This window comes from Bombina bombina, chromosome 4, assembly GCF_027579735.1.
Source record: "Bombina bombina isolate aBomBom1 chromosome 4, aBomBom1.pri, whole genome shotgun sequence".
Taxonomy (NCBI): Eukaryota; Metazoa; Chordata; class Amphibia; order Anura; family Bombinatoridae; genus Bombina; species Bombina bombina.
Genome location: NC_069502.1, coordinates 739,665,092 through 739,687,900, shown reverse-complemented (window position 1 = coordinate 739,687,900; position 22,809 = coordinate 739,665,092). Strand labels below are relative to the sequence as shown.

Below are 22,809 nucleotides of genomic sequence, written 5' to 3'. Positions count from 1 at the left end.
TCGCACTTTTTTCTTATCACCCCACTTCTTGGCTATTCGTTAAACTGAATTGTGGGTGTGGTGAGGGGTGTATTTATAGGCATTTTGAGGTTTGGGAAACTTTGCCCCTCCTGGTAGGAATGTATATCCCATACGTCACTAGCTCATGGACTCTTGCTAATATGAAAGAAATGAATTTATCAGGTAAGTTCTTACATAAATTATGTTTTTGCGGGGCATGCCCCAAAGTAATCAGCTCTTTTGCCTGTAAAAAAAAAGTACAACCCCCCAACATTAAAACCCACCACCCACATACCCCTACTCTAACCCAAACCCCCCTTAAATAAACCTAACACTACCCCCCTGAAGATCTCCCTACCTTGAGTCGTCTTCACCCAGCCGGGCCGAAGTCTTCATCCGATGGGGCAGAAGAGGACATCCGGACCGGCAGACATCTTCATCCAAGCGGCATCTTCTATCTTCATCCATCTGGAGCGGAGCAGAGCCATCTTCTTTCCAGCCGACGCGGATCCATCCCCTTCAACCGATGCCTACTCGCCGAATGAAGGTTCCTTTAAATGACGTCATCCAAGATGGCGTCCCTCGAATTCTGATTGACTGATAGGATTCTATCAGCCTATCGGAATTAAGGTAGGAAAAATCTGATTGGCTGATTGAATCAGCCAATCCAGATTCAAGTTCAATCCGATTGGCTGATCCAATCAGCCAATCAGATTGAGCTCACATTCTATTGGCTGTTTCGATCAGCCAATAGAATGCGAGCTCAATCTGGCTGGCTGGATCAATCTTGGGGATCTGAAAAAGAAAAGAAAAAAGTTAAAAATTGTTTTTTTTTTTCAAAAAATAAAAAAAAAAACCTTAAAAAAGCTTAGCACCCAGGTGGAAAAGTTCTTAGCACTCAAAGGGTTAAACCTATTACCGGTTGTTCTTCATGATATGCCCATAACAATGGACTAAGCCTGCAAGTAAAGCAGACCTAATATTATCTTTGTTAGGTATTGAACATGTTTGTTATTCATCTTTTCAGTATCTGTATAACAAGCAAAAATAGCTACTTCAAATAACAAAATAAAGGTGAAAGGGCTGTTTGCCAACGGTTAAATACACTCCAGCAGGTAAAATGGATCATTAGAACATACTAAAGGGGGAAACATTTTAGAGTACAAATGCAAGAAAAAATATGAAGGAACAATTCCCCATACATTTAATCCTTTGCAATAGTTATAACCAGTAATTTGGAACACATTAAGGGAAAAGAAAGATTAGTACAGTGTTCTTTCAGAGAGTCAGACAAGGGAAATATTGATATCTTTAGAACCATTCAAAAAGTTATGAGCCAGAAGTAAGATATTCTCTCATTTCTTCCTTCTCTCTCCTCATCTAGTCATCAAGGAAACAAACTTTTATCATTTATAGATTAATGAATAATAAAAGTGGACTATGTCCCCTAGGATAATATCAGAGAGCACTAGAACACACATGAATCCATTACACATGTTTTGTCTTGAGTGCCTACCTGGGTGGTTGGCGAGTAGTGGTGGCAGGAGCATTAATAGGAAGCACTTCCTCTATGGAAAAAAGTTTGCAATACTCAGTTTGTATCTCCAACATGGCAGAAAAGCTTGGTGTCCCCGTCTGATAGCAGTTTCCTTACGATTCACCTTATTTGCTACAGAAAGCAAAATATGAAGCTTCTTGCCTTATACATCGCCCACTGCAAAATGACTTTTAAATCACCTAATGTTTTTATTGTACATACGGTACACCTTTTGGAGAACACATTTACTAGCACAGGGCTCTCATTATGTGCTTTGCTGTACTAATCCTACAAGAAGCCAACCCTGGCACACAGCTCACCCAGCTCTAGGTGGAGCACATCACATGCACAATATATATCCAATGTTTCACTTTCTTGTATGGAAAACTAGGTTGCAATTGTGTTATATACCAAATATACTTCCACCCAGAGGCAGAACTTTTTTTTCACTTTCTGCGATGAGCTTTTTTTTAGTAAAAATCTTTTTGCAGGTCATCTTTAAATAAAATTCAATTTTAAATTAGACAGTTACACTAATGCACCAGTTCAATTGCAATGTGTTGGTAAACTGGAGAATAAAGCAATATTTAATATGTTATAATATAGTGCAGTAGTTGAAAATTGCATGGCATATTAGCTGCAGACAAAACATATATTGTAAATAAACTTGTTTCCTTTTTCTCTTGGTCGAGCATAGAAATGTAGTAATAAAAAAGGTGCATTGCTGATACAAATGCCTTACAAACTGGAAAAGGCTAAGAGGCCGGTTTGAAAAATTCTGAGAGCCAGTCAACAATCAATGGACGGCTCACTTCAAACAGCACTTTGCTCTGGATGCACTTACACAGTGCAGCCAGATTACAGCTCTGTTTGAAGATAAGAGTCTAATGTAGAGCAGTGCTTCAAAGTTAAAGTGCATACAGTTCCTGCATGTGCCCTGTTCTTTCTGCGGACATGATGCATTTTCTGCGATACCATCTCAGATCACTGCATGTTCTGCCTTGGAGGCCTACCAAATAATGTTATATAATTCTGCACACAGTGTAGAATTATATAACATTAGCTTAGCTCCAGCTTTCTAAAGCAAAGAACTGCAGATATATTTTACTATGAAAATTAATTTTACAGAAAGCTGCTCCTGGCTCTACTGAGCGGGTCTGTTTTTCTAGTCACAGTGTGCCCAATCGCACAATTTAACTGAATGTAGCTCAGTCTGGTAGCGGGAGCGAGCTACATTCAGTTTAATGGCGCGATCGGGCGCGCTGTGACTAGACCACATGCCCGTGATGCGCTTAGGAAAAACCAGACCCGCTCAGAGCCAGGAACGGCTTTCTGTAAAATTAATTTTCGTAGTAAAATACCTCTGCAGTCCTTTGTTTTAGAAAGCTGGCACTAAGCTAATGTTATATAATTTTGCACTATGTGCAGAATTATATAACATTATTTGGTAGGTATACTGTCCCTTTAAAAAGAAAACAAAACTTTCCAATTAACTTCTGTCATCAAATTTGTTTTGTTCCCATTATATTCTGTGTTGAAGACAAAAACCTAGGTAAGCATCTGGAGCACTACATGACAGGAAATAGTGCTGCAGAAAAGGCCAGCTCCCAAGCATACGTCCCTGCTTTTCAACAAAAGATACCAATAGAACAAAGAAAAATTGATAATAGAAGTAATTTATAATGTTTAAAATTGCATGGTCTATCTGAATCATGAAAGAAAAATCTTGGATTTTATATCCCTTTAATTAGTTTTCATAGCGGCTGGGAAACTCAGTAGTATGTGATCTTCTTTCAGAATATAATTTTTAATGTTATTTACCATACAACATGCTTCAACATGCCTGAAGTGCTTATTCTGCCTTGTTTTATACAATAATGTAGGAAGCAATATTGGTTTTTATGCTTTAACCCCTTAACAACCCGGTCTTTCTATGGGGCTTGAATTTTTAATAGCACGGTTTCGCTGCCAATGGCAAGTACTTGAACCAGCTATAGATTTTTAATCTATTAGATTTTATCTATTAGGATTTATTGTAAATAAGCCTGTGCCTTGCTCTAAGCAATCAATGTGTAGTATGTAGTACAGAATCTGAGCTTCAGATAAGCAGTTTTACAGCATAGAAAATTGGATTTTTGTTTAAAATTGTATTCTCTATCTGAGTCATGAAAGAAAAATTTTGGGTTTCATGTCGCTTTAAAAATGATTTTCATATCATGATTGTTGATGCAAAACTGATAACCCACCTTTTAAAACATGTGACTGCACAGCAGCTTAGGGGGGAAAGAGAAGGTAAGCAAAAGATCACAAATTGCCTAAAATCATTAACCCAAGAAAATGGAACTAGCACAATTTTCAGATGTATTTTACAGCAAAAGACAGCAAAATTAATAATGAATGTATATTGCAATAATGTTTCACTTGCAATAATAAAACATTTCATGCATTGTTGAAACGTCAAGTTTAATGGTCCTTAAAGGGCTATGAAGCTAGGAGATATAGTATATCGCTTTAATTTGTATCATATGTTACTCTTGCTATTTCAAATGTTTCCTACAAAATCAAAAGCTAAATTTCAGTCTTTCAAACGTCTTTTCCATAAAACCAATTTTAATTAGCTTTTTAGATAATCAAAAAGATTTGCACTGAACTCACATATAAAATTTAAATGTTGATTAGCATTTATTGAAACTGATTCCATAAATAAATCTCTCAGACTTTGTCATACCAACAAGGCTCGAAAAATTCTGGGTTAATAAAATTCCTAGCTTTGGTTCTACGGAATAAGATTGCTTTGAGAAAAGCACAGATGCCTGATTCTTTATAATTGTACATACATTGTGATATATTAATACACAACTAAATTTACAAATATGATTTAGTTTTTTGGAATTACAATTTTTTTAATGATGCAAATACAATTCTTTTTTCTTTTTTTTTTTTTTTGGAAGTACAATTTTCCTTTTAGGAAAAACACTTTCAGAATATAAGTTTTTTTTAATGTTATTTACCATACAACATGCTTAAAGGGACAGTTTACTCAAAAAATTTCTCCCCTTTAATTTGTTCCCAATGATCCACTTTACCTGCTGGAGTGTATTAAATTGTTTACAAGTAGCTCCTTTACCCTTATATTGGCATTTGAAATTGTTAATTTAGCATGTGGTATCCCCACCTATTCTGAAAGTTTGTGGCCGCGCGTACCAGCTATAGATAAGCTTTGTAAACACAGCCAGCAGAAGAAATTACACTCCCAGTGCGATATAGCAGAGATAAGGTAATAAAATGTTGATTTCTTCTGTTAAGTGTGATCAGTCCACGGGTCATCATTACTTCTGGGATATTAACTCCTCCCCAACAGGAAGTGCAAGAGGATTCACCCAGCAGAGCTGCATATAGCTCCTCCCCCCTACGTCACTCCCAGTCATTCTCTTGCACCCAACAACTAGATAGGAGGTGTGAGAGGGCTATGGTGATTATACTTAGTTTTATATCTTCAATCAAAAGTTTGTTATTTTAAAATAGCACCGGAGTGTGTTATTACCTCTCTGGCAGAGTTTGAAGAAGAATCTACCAGAGTTTTTGCTATGATTTTAGCCGGAGTAGTTAAGATCATATTGCTGTTTCTCGGCCATCTGAGGAGAGGTAATCTTCAGATCAGGGGACAGCGGGCAGATGAATCTGCATAGAGGTATGTAGCAGCTTTTATTTTCTGACAATGGAATTGATGAGAAAATCCTGCCATACCGATATAATGTCATGTATGTATACTTTACACTTCAGAGAATTACACTGTAAGAAGTACATAAAGCTGTTTAATAACTAGAAATTATGTTTAACGTTTTTGCTGGAATGTAAAATCGTTTTCATTTGCTGAGGTACTGAGTGAATAAATGTTTGGGCACCATTTTTCCACTTGGCAGTTGCTTAAATCTGTTTTTTTCTGTCAGTTTCTGTTCTCCCTCACTGCTGTGTGTGAGGGGGAGGGGCGGTTTTGGCGCCTTTTCTATGCATCAGTTTTTTCAGTCAGCAGCTCATTGTATTTCCTGCATGATCCGGTTCATCTCTACAGAACTCAGGGGTCTTCAAACTTATTTTGAGGGAGGTAATTTCTCTCAGCAGAGCTGTGAGAATTATAGTTGACTGTGATAAAAAAATGTTTATTCTGTAATTGTTTCCTGCTTTCAGAATTTGTTATCTTTGCTATTGGGATAAACCTTTGCTAAAGTTGTGTTGTTTACAAGGATTGAGGCTATAACTGTTTCAATTTATTAATTTTCAACTGTCATAGATTTTCTGTGCTTCTTAAAGGCACAGTACGTTTTTTTTTTTTTTTTTTTTTTAATTGAATTGTATTCCAAGTTGCAAGTTTATTTGCTAGTGTGTTAAACATGTCTGATTCAGAGGATGATACCTGTGTCATTTGTTGCAATGCCAAAGTGGAGCCCAATAGAAATTTATGTACTAACTGTATTGATGCTACTTTAAATAAAAGTCAATCTGTACAAATTGAACAAATTTCACCAAACAACGAGGGGAGAGTTATGCCGACTAACTCGCCTCACGTGCCAGTACCTGCATCTCCCGCTCGGGAGGTGCGTGATATTGTAGCGCCGAGTACATCTGGCCGGCCATTACAAATCACATTACAGGATATGGCTTCTGTTATGACTGAAGTTTTGGCTAAATTACCAGAACTAAGGGGTAAGCGTGATCACTCTGGGGTGAGAACAGAGTGCGCTGATAATATTAGGGCCATGTCAGATACTGCGTCACAGGTTGCAGAACATGAGGACGGAGAACTTCATTCTGTGGGTGACGGTTCTGATCCAAACAGACTGGATTCAGATATTTCAAATTTTAAATTTAAACTGGAAAACCTCCGTGTATTACTAGGGGAGGTGTTAGCGGCTCTGAATGATTGTAACACAGTTGCAATACCAGAGAAAATGTGTAGGTTGGATAAATATTTTGCGGTACCGACGAGTACTGAGGTTTTTCCTATACCTAAGAGAATTACTGAAATTGTTTCTAAGGAGTGGGATAGACCCGGTGTGCCGTTCTCACCCCCTCCGATATTTAGAAAAATGTTTCCAATAGACGCCACCACACGGGACTTATGGCAAACGGTCCCTAAGGTAGAGGGAGCAGTTTCTACTTTAGCTAAGCGTACCACTATCCCGGTGGAGGATAGCTGTGCCTTTTCAGATCCAATGGATAAAAAATTAGAGGGTTACCTTAAGAAAATGTTTGTTCAACAAGGTTTTATATTGCAACCCCTTGCATGCATTGCGCCGATCACGGCTGCAGCGGCGTTCTGGATTGAGTCTCTGGAAGAGAACATTAGTTCAGCTACTCTGGACGACATTACGGACAGGCTTAGAGTCCTTAAACTAGCTAATTCATTCATTTCGGAGGCCGTAGTACATCTAACTAAACTTACGGCGAAGAATTCAGGATTCGCCATTCAGGCACGCAGGGCGCTGTGGCTAAAATCCTGGTCAGCTGATGTTACTTCTAAGTCTAAATTGCTTAATATACCTTTCAAGGGGCAGACCTTATTCGGGCCCGGGTTGAAAGAGATTATCGCTGACATTACAGGAGGTAAAGGCCATGCCCTGCCTCAGGACAAAGCCAAAACTAAGACTAGACAGTCTAATTTTCGTTCCTTTCGTAATTTCAAAGCAGGAGCAGCATCAACTTCCTCTGCACCAAAACAGGAAGGAGCTGTTGCTCGCTACAGACAAGGCTGGAAACCTAACCAGTCCTGGAACAAGGGCAAGCAGACCAGGAAACCTACTGCTGCCCCTAAAACGTCATGAATTGAGGGCCCCCGATCCGGGATCGGATCTAGTGGGGGGCAGGCTTTCTCTCTTCGCCCAGGCTTGGGCAAGAGATGTCCAGGATCCCTGGGCGCTAGAAATAATATCTCAGGGATACCTTCTGGACTTCAAATCCTCTCCTCCAAGAGAGAGATTTCATCTGTCAAGGTTGTCAACAATCCAGACAAAGAAAGAGGCGTTTCTACGCTGCGTACAAGAGCTCTTGTTAATGGGAGTAATCCACCCAGTTCCACGATCGGAACAGGGACAGGGGTTTTACTCAAATCTGTTTGTGGTTCCCAAAAAAGAGGGAACTTTCAGACCAATCCTGGACTTAAAGATCCTAAACAAATTTCTAAGAGTTCCATCGTTCAAGATGGAAACTATTCGAACAATTTTGCCCATGATCCAAGAGGGTCAGTACATGACCACAGTGGATTTAAAGGATGCTTACCTTCACATACCGATTCACAGAAATCATTACCGGTATCTAAGGTTTGCCTTTCTAGACAGGCATTACCAATTTGTAGCTCTTCCATTCGGATTGGCTACGGCTCCAAGAATCTTCACAAAGGTTCTGGGCACTCTTCTGGCGGTACTAAGACCACGAGGAATTTCAGTAGCTCCGTACCTAGACGACATACTGATACAAGCTTCAAGCTTTCAAACTGCCAAATCTCATACAGAGTTAGTACTGGCATTTCTAAGGTCACATGGATGGAAGGTGAACGAAAAGAAAAGTTCACTCGTTCCACTCACAAGAGTTCCCTTCCTGGGGACTCTTATAGATTCTGTAAAAATGAAGATTTACCTGACAGAGGACAGGTTAACAAGACTTCAAAGTGCTTGCCGCACCCTTCATTCCATTCAACACCCGTCAGTGGCTCAATGCATGGAGGTAATTGGCTTAATGGTAGCGGCAATGGACATAGTACCCTTTGCTCGCCTACACCTCAGACCACTGCAACTGTGCATGCTAAGTCAGTGGAATGGGGATTACTCAGACTTATCCCCTTCTCTGAATCTGGATCAAGAGACCAGAAATTCTCTTCTTTGGTGGCTTTCTCGGCCACATCTGTCCAGGGGGATGCCATTCAGCAGACCAGACTGGACAATTGTAACAACAGACGCCAGCCTTCTAGGTTGGGGTGCCGTCTGGAATTCTCTGAAAGCTCAGGGACAATGGAGTCAGGAGGAGAGTCTCCTGCCAATAAACATTCTGGAATTGAGAGCAGTTCTCAATGCCCTCCTGGCTTGGCCCCAGTTGACAACGCGGGGTTTCATCAGGTTTCAGTCGGACAACATCACGACTGTAGCTTACATCAACCATCAGGGAGGGACACGAAGCTCCCTAGCTATGATGGAAGTATCAAAGATAATTCGCTGGGCAGAGTCTCACTCTTGCCACCTGTCAGCAATCCACATCCCGGGAGTGGAGAACTGGGAGGCGGATTTCTTAAGTCGTCAGACTTTTCATCCAGGGGAGTGGGAACTTCATCCGGAGGTCTTTGCCCTAATACTTCGACGTTGGGGCAAACCGGAGATAGATCTCATGGCGTCTCGACAGAACGCCAAGCTTCCTCGTTACGGGTCCAGATCCAGGGATCCAGAAGCAGTCCTGATAGATGCCCTGACAGCACCTTGGGACTTCAGGATGGCTTACGTGTTTCCACCCTTCCCGATGCTTCCTCGATTGATTGCCAGAATCAAACAAGAGAGAGCATCAGTGATTCTAATAGCACCTGCGTGGCCACGCAGGACTTGGTATGCAGATCTGGTGGACATGTCATCCTGTCCACCTTGGTCTCTACCTCTGAAACAGGACCTTCTGATTCAGGGTCCCTTCAAACATCAAAGTCTAACTTCTCTGAAGCTGACTGCTTGGAAATTGAACGCTTGATTTTATCAAGACGTGGGTTTTCTGAGTCAGTTATTGATACCTTAATTCAGGCTAGGAAACCTGTTACCAGAAAGATTTACCATAAGATATGGCGTAAATACCTATATTGGTGTGAATCCAAAGGTTACTCTTGGAGTAAGGTTAGGATTCCTAGGATATTGTCTTTTCTACAAGAGGGTTTAGAAAAGGGTTTATCCGCTAGTTCATTAAAGGGACAGATCTCAGCTCTGTCCATTCTGTTACACAAACGTCTGTCAGAAATTCCTGACGTCCAGGCTTTTTGTCAGGCTTTGGCCAGGATTAAGCCTGTGTTTAAAACGGTTGCTCCACCATGGAGTTTAAACCTTGTTCTTAATGTTTTACAGGGCGTTCCATTTGAACCCCTTCATTCCATTGATATAAAGTTGTTATCTTGGAAAGTTCTATTTTTAATGGCTATTTCCTCGGCTCGAAGAGTCTCTGAGTTATCAGCCTTACATTGTGATTCTCCTTATTTGATTTTTCATTCGGATAAGGTAGTTCTGCGTACTAAACCTGGGTTCTTACCTAAGGTAGTTACTAACAGGAATATCAATCAAGAGATTGTTGTTCCTTCTTTATGCCCAAATCCTTCTTCGAAGAAGGAACGTCTACTGCACAACCTGGATGTAGTCCGTGCTCTAAAATTTTACTTACAGGCAACTAAGGAATTTCGACAAACGTCTTCTCTGTTTGTCGTTTACTCTGGGCAGAGGAGAGGTCAAAAAGCTTCTGCTACCTCTCTTTCTTTTTGGCTTCGTAGCATAATTCGTTTAGCTTATGAGACTGCTGGACAGCAGCCTCCTGAAAGGATTACAGCTCATTCCACTAGAGCTGTGGCTTCTACTTGGGCCTTTAAGAATGAGGCCTCTGTTGAACAGATTTGCAAGGCTGCAACTTGGTCTTCGCTTCATACTTTTTCCAAATTTTACAAATTTGACACTTTTGCTTCATCGGAGGCTATTTTTGGGAGAAAGGTTCTTCAGGCAGTGGTTCCTTCTGTATAAAGAGCCTGCCTATCCCTCCCGTCATCCGTGTACTTTTGCTTTGGTATAGGTATCCCAGAAGTAATGATGACCCGTGGACTGATCACACTTAACAGAAGAAAACATAATTTATGCTTACCTGATAAATTCCTTTCTTCTGTAGTGTGATCAGTCCACGGCCCGCCCTGTTTTAAGGCAGGTAATATTTTTTAATTTATACTCCAGTCACCACTTCACCCTTGGCTTTTCCTTTCTCGTTGGTCCTTGGTCGAATGACTGGGAGTGACGTAGGGGGGAGGAGCTATATGCAGCTCTGCTGGGTGAATCCTCTTGCACTTCCTGTTGGGGAGGAGTTAATATCCCAGAAGTAATGATGACCCGTGGACTGATCACACTACAGAAGAAAGGAATTTATCAGGTAAGCATAAATTATGTTTTTCCATTGTTGTCTCAAAGTATTGGTGATTGTTTTAAGGACAGATATAAGATAAAGAAGCAGGTATATGTGCACAATGTGATACAGTAATGAGATCTGATTATACCTACAAGCTCAACCCATTTTATTAGGTTGTGTCTTCAAAACACAAAATCAGAGCTTTAATATACAGAAATAAACCTTAAAAGCTAATTTTCATACATATTTTACTCTGCAGTTGGTAAAAAAAGCAATTGTAAACACATTAAGGGAAAAACTATTTTACAGTATACTGTCCCTTTAAGTGCTTATTCTGCCTTGTTTTATAAAATAATGTACTGAGGCAGGCTCGACAAACCTGGGAGCCACTGGCTCCTCGAATTTAACTCCTGGCTCCTAACTTTTTCGGTTATTCACCATAGATCTATATACAGATACCACAGTCTGGCTACTAAATAATGTGGCTACTAAAAATGTTTTATTGCTTATTCTGTAAAATACCTTTTACTTCTGTTACCTAATTTGATTCATCCTTTGTTGAAGAAATAGCAATGCACATGGGTGAGCCAATAACATGAGGCATCTATGTGCAGCCACCAATAACATGAGGCATCTATGTGCAGCCACCAATCAGCAGCTACTAAGCCTATCTAGATATCAAGAGAATGAAGCAAACTAGATTATAGAAGTAAATTGGAAAGTTGTTTAAAATTGTATGTTCTCTCTGAATCTTGAAATAACAAAAATGGGATTTAATTTCTCTTTAATGACATAGAGCTGGCTACCCAGTCTCTTTTTGCACATGTACAAAGTTCATGCTATATCTGCTTATTAATTTATGATTGGTGAAAAAAACAAACGTAAAACAATATTCTTATTTTACTAAATACAATTTTCATTGCTAAATTATTCTCAGCTATGAATAATTATAATCATATAGTTTTTTTTCAATTTGTGAATGTCTCTTTAAAATGTCTATTCCCAGTTTTCATCCTATTTTAATTCTACAATTAAGGCTTAAAGTGCACCTGACATTATGCCTCAACCTTGCATTAGTTTTATCTTTTCTGTATTGCTAACTATAGCTAATGCACTGTTACTCATATACCTTCCATTCTTAAAGGAAGACGTCTAAATTCAACTTTCACGATTCAGATAGAGCATGTCATTTTAAACAACTTTCCAATTTACTTCTATTATCAAATTTGCTTTATTATCTTGGTATCCTTTGTTGCGGAGTAGACTTAGGTAGGCTGAAACTTCTATGTCAGCAGGGTTTGCAGCTATGTATAACATTGCTGTAAACTTTGTTGCAAACACTGCTGCCATATGGCTCATCTAGAATTATTACTCTTTAACATATCATACCAAGAGAACTAAGCTATATTGGTAATTTAAGTGCATTGGAAAGTTATTAAAAGGGACACCAGTATTTTTATTGTTTTAAAAGATGGATAATACCTTTATTGCTCATTCCTCAGTTTTGCATAACGAACACTGTTATATTAATATACTTTTTACCTCTGTGATTACCTTGTTTCTAAATCTCTGCAGACTGCCCCTTTATTTCAGTTCTTTTGACAGACTTTTAGCCAATCGGTGCTGACTCCTAGGTAACTTCACGGGAGTGAGCACAATGTTATCTATATGGCTCATATGAACTAGCACTCATCTGTTGTGAAAAGCAAATAAAAAAGCATGTGATAAGAGGCGGCCTTCAAAGACTTAGAAATTATCATATGAGCCTACCTAGGTTTAGCTTTCAACTAAGAAAACCAAGAGAACAAAGCACATTTGATGATAAAAGTAAATTGGAAAGTTGTTTAAAGGACCAGTCAACATTGTAGATTTACATAATTAACAAATGCATGATAAGAAGACAATGCAATAGCACTTAGTCTGAACTTCAAATGAGTAGTAAATTTTTGTTAAATAAATTGCAAGGTTATGTCTATTTCCACTCCCCCTGTACCATGTGACAGCCATCAGCCAATCACAAATGCATATACGTATATGCTGTGAATTCTTGCACATGCTCAGTAGGAGCTGGTGACTCAAAAAGTGCAAATATAAAAAGACTGTGCACATTTTGTTAATGGAAGTAAATTGGAAAGTTGTTTAAAATTACATGCTCTATCTGAATCATGAAGTTTAATTTTGACTTGAGTGTCCCTTTATAATGACATGCCCTATCTTAATCATGAGTTTATTTTTGACTAGACTGTCCCTTTAAAGTTTAATGCACTTTCCAATCTATTTAAAGGGACATGAAACCCAAATTTCTTTCATGATTTAGGTAGAGCATGCAAATTTTTTTTTTTTATAAATAGTTTTTTATTTTGAAATATACATAACAATAAACAAATGCTTTTACAGGGTATATGTTGGATCATCATAATATTTGCCAGAGAATCCATAGTGTCCTTATATAGATTTATGGCAATGATATCTGAAATGTCCAATCCCGACTGCCCATGTTGAGCAAGTCAGGAAGATTCTCTCCAATAATACCACACATTTGCATTAAGCAATAATGAATGGTATTTGGGTTATTCTCCATATATCTATATACAAATCCAACGGTCTGGCTCCTAAAAATATGCCTGGCTTCTAAATATTCTTACTGGCTCCTAATTTTTAAACACATTTGTCAAGCACTGTATTAAAACATAAATAAATAATCAAACGAACAATAAATTAACAAGGTTATTGAGAGTGAATACACCAAGCATAGTAGGAAAGTGTGTAAAGCTTTGTCTATATTTGAATGATTTGAAACCCGAGCCTCTGAACAGTGTTTTATATGCCTGGGTGCAGCTTAAAAGTGTGACCCTGACTATGCGATTGGGACTATGACTTTATGGTAGAGTTCGAGACTCCCATAGAAAAATTATTTTGTGGTAAACGTCTAGAGTGTCAGATTATAGATAATGGTATCTCTATAATTTGACGTTTTTGTGTATTTCTTGTTTCCACATTTGGATGGTAGGGATAATATCCTTCTTCCACAAGCGTGGGATCAATTGATTTGCACTATTGATCATAAGCTGGCAAAGTTTCTTATGAGCTTTAGATTGGAGCTTTGGGTAAAGGTGGAATAAAAATATAAGTGGATCTAGAGGTGTGGGTGTTCCTATTGTTAGTTGTATATACTGTGACACTGCTTCCCAAAAGGGCTGTAATTTAAGGCAGGACCACCAAACGTGGTATAGTGTTCCCTCTTGTGTGCATGATCTCCAGCAACGGTTGGATGAGTTCGGGAATATATATTTCAATCTTTGTGGCATTAGATACCATCTGGTCATCAACTTAATATTAGTTTCTAAAAGTTTGGATGAATGATCCGATTTATGTACATTTACAAAAATCGTGTCCCAGTCTTTAATCGGTATTAGAAAGGGTAAATCATTGTCCCACGATTTAGTAAAGGAGGGGAGGCTGTCAGCTTTGGGTTTGTTTATTAATTTGTATGTCAGTGAGACTATGTGGTGAATTGGGGAGGCTGAACTGCGCAACTTTTCAAATGGGGTCAGAGCTCTGGTGAAACTCGTTTTTGGGGGAGGAATGTATAAAATGGTTGAGCTGATGGTATCTAAACCATTTAGTGAGGAATTCATCTCCTAAGTGTTCGATATTCTGTTTGGGCAATAAATTATTATCCTCTACTAGCATATAGGTCGGAGGTAAGAGGTGTATATCTTTTGGACCTGATGGTGTAATGTTGATACTAGGCTGAAAACTTTTATTATGTAGGATTGGAGTTAAGGGTTCTTTTTAAGTAGCTCTTACCAAACTCTGAGGGTTTCTATAATGAAAGGGTTGTTGTGATGTATGAGAGTATCTTGAGGACCTTCTAACCAGCATAGGGAACCGAGTTGGGGAAAATAGCATAAATCATTCTCTAGTTGGACCCATTGTTTGTGGTGGTGCTCCTCATGAGAACACCAGTCTACTATTCTAGAGAGGTAAATTGCTTTCCTATAATCTTGAAGATTAGGTACTCCCAAACCTCCCTGGTCAGGATGCCTGTAGAAAGTTGATTTCGGGATTCTCGGGGGTTTTAGTTTCCATATAGATGAGTTTAATGTAGACTGTAGTTTCGGTAGAGGTATTGGGACTGTTTGTAGGATATAAAGGATTTTCGGTAACAGCGTCATTTTCACCGCGCAATCCTTCCCAACCAAGAGATGTGCTTAGGAAGCCAATGTGTTATGTTGGCCGAGATGGATGAAATAAGCGAATCATAGTTCAGTTTGATTAGATCTTTCAAGTCTGGTGTGAGCTGTACACCTAGATATTTTAATAAGAGGATTGACGGTTAATTGGGCTATCGTATTTATTTTGGATAGGTCAGTTTGCGTGGTACGCACTGGGAGTATTTCCGACTTCCCAAAGTTAATTGAGAAGTTGGTTACTTTGCCGTAGTCTATAAGCACAGGATGTGCCTTCGAGAGGAATCTAAGTGGATCTGTGAGGGTCATTAGGAGATTATCGGCGAACAATGTCACTTTTGAACTCTGAATTTTTCATTTTAATTCCTGTGATGTCAGGTGAATTTTGTAATTTAGTGGCTAAGATTTCCATTGACAGGACAAGCAGGAGGGGGGAAAGTGGGCACCCCTGTCTCGTCCCGTTTCTAATCTGGAAGCTATTTGATAGAAGGCCATTGACTTTGACCTTTACAGATGGGGAGGTATAAAGGGCTAAAATTTTGGAAATAAATTTGTAGGGATACCAAATTTTTGTAAGGTGTGCTGTAGGAATGTCCAGTCTAGGCGATCAAACGCCTTCTCTGCATCTGTTGATATAAAGAAGGTCGGTATGTCGTGTTGATGGTAGGGCTGGGCGATATGGGCGAAAAAAAAATCACGATTTAAAACCCCCCCCCCCCCCAAAAAAACGCAATTGTGATTTAATCGCAATTTTATTAAAAATTACTATAACACTTCATTTTTCAATAAATTGTTTATTTAACACTACAGAATCTTACTGTACATGTTTCTCAATGTCCAATACACTCTTGGAGCATAAAAATACAAACCACAAAATAGTTAAAATAAAATTAGCTAGTGCTACCTGTGCTGTGGTTACATAGATAGTATAAAGTCCCTTTATTTAACAGTACACTACAGAATCTTACTGTACATGTTTCTCAATGTCCAATGCACTCTTGGAGCATAAAAATACAAACCACAAAAGAAGTTAAAAAAAAAAAAAAAAAAAGTCAGTAAGGCACTATAAAGTATTTGTACAATACTCACTTTATTGCTCACAACTTTGAGCTGTCCCACCGCCACACCACTGCTTGACCACCCCCACACTACTCCCAGATGACTCCCACACACTGTTCAATCTCTTCCAAAATGGCCGTTTCGCGGGCATTCTCAAGTCCGCCCACGGCCGCACATTGGTCTGCCACTCATCCTCCCTCTCCACCTCCGTTTTCAGGACAATCTAAGGATTTTTTTTTTTAAATTGGTTACTCTCGCGGTTTTAAAACTGCGGCGATTACTCGCGGTTTAAAACCGCATCCGCGATTAATCGTGCAGCCCTAGTTGATGGGTATGGTATAGTAGATGGGTTACTTTGACCGTAGAGCATACAATTTTAAACAACTTTCCAGTTTACTTTTATCACATTTTCTTCTTTCTTATGGTATCATTTGATGAAGGAGTAGCAATGTACTACTGGTTGCTAACTGAACACATGGGGTGAGCCAATGACATTAGGCAGGTGCTTTGCTGCTCCTGAGCTTACCAAGATAAACCATTCAAGAAAGGAAGCAAATAATATAAGTAAATTGGAAAGTTGTTTAAAATTGTTTGCTCTGTCTAAATCATGAATCTCTATTTGTGAGTTTACTATCCCTTTAAGTTTGTGTGAGTTTACTGTCCCTTTAATTTCAGCAGTTTAAAAATTCAACAATGGTATGTAAATCAAATGTGCTAGTAAAAAGCATAGTAGTAGCACTAGTCTCAACTACTAGTCCCTTTTCACCCTCGTCTGATATATAAAGTGATGGGTATCAATCCTTCCACTTACTATCAGGCCAGTTCGATTTAGAACATTTTTAGTTGCTTCACTTCTTCAAGCTGTGCTGGGACTGTACATCTTTCTTTTATTTTAACCCCCTGGTGAGGCTGCATCACAATTATTGTACATTGTGTTTATTCTCCTAAATTATACTCGGAGATCTTCACAATGTTTATCGCTGCTGTCTGCATAACTAAGAGAATAGGCAATGGTAGAGAATCACCATGGTGTGGCAAGTAGCGTGCTTGTCAACCAGTACAAACCCTGAGACTGGGCATTTGTGTTAATTATAGTTAGGTGATTATATTTTACCCATTAAGGAGTCTTTTGGACATTTTTGGAGTTTACTAAGAAAAGAATGGTGGCTGGAAGCTGTAAACTAGGTTGTTAAGATAGATGTTAAATGGACAATAAAGTGACAGTCTACTCCCAAAATTTGTAATAGCTTTTCACAGCAAGACATTGTTAGCTCATGTGTGCCATATAGATAACATTGTGCCCAGTCTTGTGGAGTTATGCATGAAGCAACACTAATTGGCTAAAATGCAAGTCTGCAAATAGCATTGAGATAATGGGGCAGTCTGCAGAGGCTTAGATACAAGGTAAAAAGAATATTAAAGGGACAGTCAAGTCCAATTTTTTTTTCATGATTTAAATAGAGCATGCAATTTTAAACAACTTCCCGATTTACTTTTATCACCAATTTGCTTTGTTCTCTTGGTATTCTTAGTTGAAAGCTAAACCTAGGAGGTTCATATGCTAATTTCTTAGACCTTGAAGATTGCCTCTAATCTGAATACATTTTAACCACTAGAGGGCATTAGTTCACATGTTTCATATAGATAACATTGAGCTCATGCACGTAAAGTGACCTAGGAGTGAGCACTGATTGGCTAAACTGCATGTCTGTCAAAAGAACTGAAATAAGGGGGCAGTCAGCAGAAGCTTAGATACAAGATAATTACAGAGGTAAAACGTGTATTATTATAACTGTGTTGGTTATGCAAAACTGGGGAATGGGTAATAAAGGGATTATCTTTCTTTTTAAGCAACAAAAATTCTGGTGTTGACTGTCCCTTTAATATTACTGGTTATGCAAAACCGGGAATGGGTAATAAAGGGATTATCTTTTTAAACAATAAAAAAATTGTAGTAGACTATCCCTCTAAGAGGTCAGTAAGGCAGTAGGAAACATTTTGTCTAAGAAATAGTTTAATGCCCATTTTAAAATACATTTGCCAAACTGTTACATAGGATATATACACATATATATTCAGCGAGTGAGCTCGCTTGTTCATTGGACACTTTGGATGTATTGTTATAATATAGTGCTCAAAAAAAGACAGCTCTATATACATGTGTTAATTAACTAGTCATTCATGATACCTGGTGACCACTTGGTATGCAGTTTCATAATTAAATTAAATTAGAAATAAAATTGAAAAGTGACAGGATCCTTAAAGGGACCCTTAACACCTGACTTCTAATAATCCCCAAAACCTACTTTTTCTCATTAAAAAATATAAAGTAATCACTAGTGTCTATTTTATCTGTTCCTCTTAGCCCAAATGAAGGAGATTGTTTTGAAATACAGTGTTGATCCAGTGCTTGATTTCCTATGTAAGCTGCCATATTGTAGCGTGCGTTACAGGGGCACATTAGTCACATGGTCATGATGCAGTCATGTGACACACATTCCATATTGTCTATACATATATAGTACTTAGAGGAATCACATCTCTGCCTGCAGCGTGTGAGCTGCAGTGTCTGAAAACAGTTATTTCTCAGTGAGGTATAACTATATTTAATTTCTCAGTCTATGTATATAAAACATATTATGCAGCAATACTTAAATAAAATGCTTATAACTACGGTGCTAAATTGCAGTCTGTGTTTCATGTCCCTTTAATTAGAGATTACCTGGGATCCCTTTAAGGCCATGTGTTCTCATAAATATAGGTTCTGTTCCAGTTACCAAGCTTATTATAGATTTTGAGTTCAAGAATCCCCAAAGACATTAATGGAAACTTTTGTAGAACAGTGTTTTCAGCAATATACCCCCAAATTAGATAAATTTAACCTAAGCATTTTTTGTTTGGTGTTTCACTTATTTGACAGATATCAGGTGGTATTAAAGGGACATTAAATAGTAAATGCTAGATAAAATGAAGCATTCAAAGAAACAATTAGTCTGAGAAAAATATGTAGCTGGATTTTTTTAAAGTTTAATTTGTTGTTTAAATATTGACAAATAAGTGTAGTGTTTGTGTCTAAAAAGCAATGAGGGCAGCCATGTTGTAACTTAGGTTTTTTTCTCTGCTGAGGCCAGTTAGACAGTTATAAATAAGTCACTAGTGTTCTGCACCTCCACTTCTAACAGGAACCGAAAAGCACACGCTTGTTAGAATTAAATAAATAATAAAAGTATTTTGCAAAGTATATATATATATATATATATATATATACACATATACAATTTATTATTTTATATTGCCATCTTAAAGTGTTTAATACGCCTTGTGTAATTGGGGGAAAAAAGCCAATATTGGGCACTAATCCTATATTATAAAAGGCCAAGGCCAAGTGTGTTTGTCTGAAGCCGTCATGCGCAGTAGAGACTGCGCGCGGACAAACACACCTGGCCTTCAGCTGCAGAGTAGTGCGCACTGCGGAAGCTGCCTGGTGGGGGCGTGACCGGCGTCCGGCGTGCCGTGATGGGGGCGTGGCAGGCATGACGCAGGGGTGTGACCGACGGGCATGATGGGGGCGTGGCCTCGCGGGAGCGCGCAGAGGGGCGTGGCCGGCGGGAGAGACCAAAACAGAGGAAGGAAAGAAAGAAAGCGAGCAAAAGAGGGAGAGAGAGCGCAAGAGAGTGGGAGAGAAAGAGGGGGAGAGAGAAGGGGGAGAGAGAGCGCAAAAGAGAGGGAGAGAGAGCGCAAAAGAGAGGGAGAGAGAGCGCAAAAGAGAGGGAGAGAGAGCGCAAAAGAGAGGGAGAGAGAGCGCAAAAGAGAGGGAGAGAGAGCGCAAAAGAGAGGGAGAGAGAGCGCAAAAGAGAGGGAGAGAGAGCGCAAAAGAGAGGGGGAGAGAGCGCACAAAGAGAGGGGGAGAGAGCGCACAAAGAGAGGGGGAGAGAGCGCAAAAGAGGGGGAGATAGCTCAAAAAAAGAGGGGGAGAGAGCGCAAGGGAGAGAGCGCAAAAAAGAGAGGGGGGAGAGAGAGCTCAAAAGAGAGGGGGGAGAGTTTAAGAGCGCAAAAGAGGAGGGGGAGAGAGCGCAAGGGGGAGAGAGCTCAAAAGAGTAGGGGGGGGGAGAGAGAGTTTAAAAGAGAGGGGGGAGAGAGAGTGCAAAAGAGAGGGGGAGAGAGCACAAAAGAGAGGGGGAGAGAGCGCACAAAGAGAGGGGGAGAGAGCGCACAAAGAGAGGGGGGGAGAGAGCGCAAAAGAGGGGGAGATAGCTTAAAAAAGAGGGGGAGAGAGCACAAGGGAGAGAGCGCAAAAAAGAGAGGGGGGAGAGAGAGCTCAAAAGAGAGGGGGGAGAGTTTAAGAGCGCAAAAGAGGAGGGGGAGAGAGCGCAAGGGGGAGAAAGCAAAAAAGAGGGGGAGAGAGCTCAAAAGAGTAGGGGGGGAGAGAGAGTTTAAAAGAGAGGGGGGAGAGAGAGTGCAAAAGAGAGGGGGAGAGAGCACAAAAGAGGGGGAGAGAGCGCAAAAAAGAGGGGGAGAGAGCGCTCAAAAGAGAGGGGGGAGAGTTTAAGAGCTCAAAAGAGTAGGGGGGGGGGGAGAGAGAGTTTAAAAGAGAGGGGGGAGAGAGAGTGCAAAAGAGAGGGGGAGAGAGTGCAAAAGAGAGGGGGAGAGAGAGCAAAAGAGAGGGGGAGAGAGAGCAAGAGGGGGGAGAGAGCAGGTGAGGGGGGGGAAGAGAGAGAGCGAGCAAAAGAGGTGGGAGAGAGAGCAAAAGAGGGGGGGGAGAGTGCAAAATAAGGGGGAGAGAGAGAACTCAAAAGAGAGGGGGGGAGAGAGAGAGCGCAAAAGAGAGGGGGGAGAGAGAGGGAGCAAGGGATAGAACCGCGGCACCTAAAAAATTGGCCCGTGTACACGGGCTTTAGGACTAGTTTATACTATAAATGCTAATTCTTTTTCAGGTTTTTTTTATGCATGTCCTCATCTGTTGTTGATATATTAATTGGTTATAGACATTTTCAGAAGTTCTGTAACGTACATGGCTCAGAAATCTTACTTTATTTGTAAAGGCTGCCGATTCATAATTGATTGATACCATCATAATGAAACACACTAGGAAACATTTTGCCTAAGGACTATTTATATGTTCTTGGTTTCAATTAATTTGATCTACAGCCTTTTCAGTAGTGATGCCACAGAACGATGTGGAGTTAGTGCCAAATGTCTTATTTTTGTCCCACATATAGCGAACGCTCAGCAGTGTAGGGCTTGTGACACCTGGTGGAGCAGATCTATGGTTCTGCTTTCAGGCAATGCTGGAAAGACATCACATGAGAATACATAGCAGGAAGAAACGTTCATTTTTATATAAACAGAAAAAGTTAATATGGTAAGTATGTAAGTCCTTCACAAAAGCCCTGATATAGTGCATATTAGGATGTTTCCAATATGTCTTTTGTCCAACCCTTAAAACAAATTTTGTATTAATCTTGTTTTCCCTTTTTTTTTAATTTATTTATTCTAACAGTTATACTCGCTCAATGACTACAAGCCACCTATCTCCAAGGCCAAAATGACACAGATCACAAAGTCTGCTATCAAAGCCATAAAGGTGAATCATGATTATCATTGTTATATATGTCATGTACTGTATAATTTTGTTTTTCTCCAATACTTAGAATTATATTTTTAATACTGCACTGTGAAGCTATTATTGCTGAAACTGTGCACTGTACCGTGTATTATTACAATGAACACTGTTTTACCTGTGTGAGGGGATAATGTTTATTCTAATTTTGAAACAAGCAATTCATCCGTAGGCTATTTTGCTCAGTCCCTGATAAGCACAACCCCTATGGCTCTCTAGGTTTAAAATGGTAAACTCCACAAACATAATCAACATTTAAGAAAACAAATATACATTTACATTGCTTTTAGCTGCAATTCAAAGGGACGTTAAACTTTAACTTTATTACCAACGCATTTACTGTATTGCATTATTACTAGCATTCCCTTTAGCTATATGGAACTAGTTTGCAAGACACCCTCTTAGGTGCTTATTTACTCAGCTTATGCTGCTCTGTATTTGAGTTTACAAATCGTGTGTAAGATAAGACAGTGGGGTGTTACATTAAAGGGACAGTATACACCAATTTTCATATAACTGCATGTAACAGACCGTACTATAAAGAAGAATATGCAGAGATAGGGATATGCAAATCTAGTATAAAACCTTTTAAAAACTTACTTAGAAGCTCCCAGTTTAGCACTGTTGAGGAGGTTAGACTGGGCATATGAAAAGACAGATTATACAAACGGGAATCTGTAGACATCAGTGTACATCTTAAACTTTGGGGCTTGGTTAAAGGGACACTGAACCCAATTTTTTTCTTTCGTGATTCAGATAGAGCATACAATTTTAAGCAACTTTCTAATTTACTCCTATTATCAATTTTTCTTCGTTCTCTTGCTATCTTTATTTTAAAAAGAATGCATCTAAGCTGATTTTTTTTTCAGAACTCTAGACAATACTTTTTTATTGGTGGATGAATTTATCCACCAATCAGCAAGAACAACCCAGGTTGTTCACCAAAAATGGGCCGGCATCTAAACTTACATTCTTGCATTTCAAATAAAGATACCAAGAGAGTGAAGAAAATGTGATAATAGGAGTAAATTACAAAGTTGCTTAAAATTTCATGGTCTATCTGAATCACGAAAGAAAAAAATTGGGTTCAGTGTCCCTTTAAGAGTCTGAAAATCAGCACAATGTTATTGAAAAATAAACAAAACTATAAATTTTTACAAAAACACTACCGGATGAGCTATATAATTGGGTCATCTACAAAACTTTTATGCAAAGTAAAATCTAGTTTACAGTGTCCCTTTAAATTAGTTTGATATTTATAGGTGTTTAAAAAAGAAGAT

The 22,809-nt window shown here is 39.1% G+C and overlaps 1 protein-coding gene across 5 annotated transcripts in view; it reads left to right on the top strand.

Annotated features, from left to right (window-relative positions):
* The window catches only part of SCAF8 (SR-related CTD associated factor 8), a 579,788-nt gene that overhangs the window by 73,615 nt on the left and 483,364 nt on the right, over positions 1-22,809 (top strand). For 4 of the 5 annotated variants that reach the window (XR_008402065.1, XR_008402066.1, XM_053710977.1 and 1 more), the window contains exon 2: positions 21,410-21,493. Coding sequence is in view for 3 of the 5 variants with exons in the window: in XM_053710977.1 (XP_053566952.1) it covers positions 21,410-21,493 (84 nt within the window). In the remaining 2 variants the exon portion in view is untranslated. Of the gene's footprint in view, positions 1-21,128; positions 21,272-21,409; positions 21,494-22,809 lie in introns of all 5 variants that reach the window. The other variant, XM_053710976.1, reaches the window with a different exon arrangement.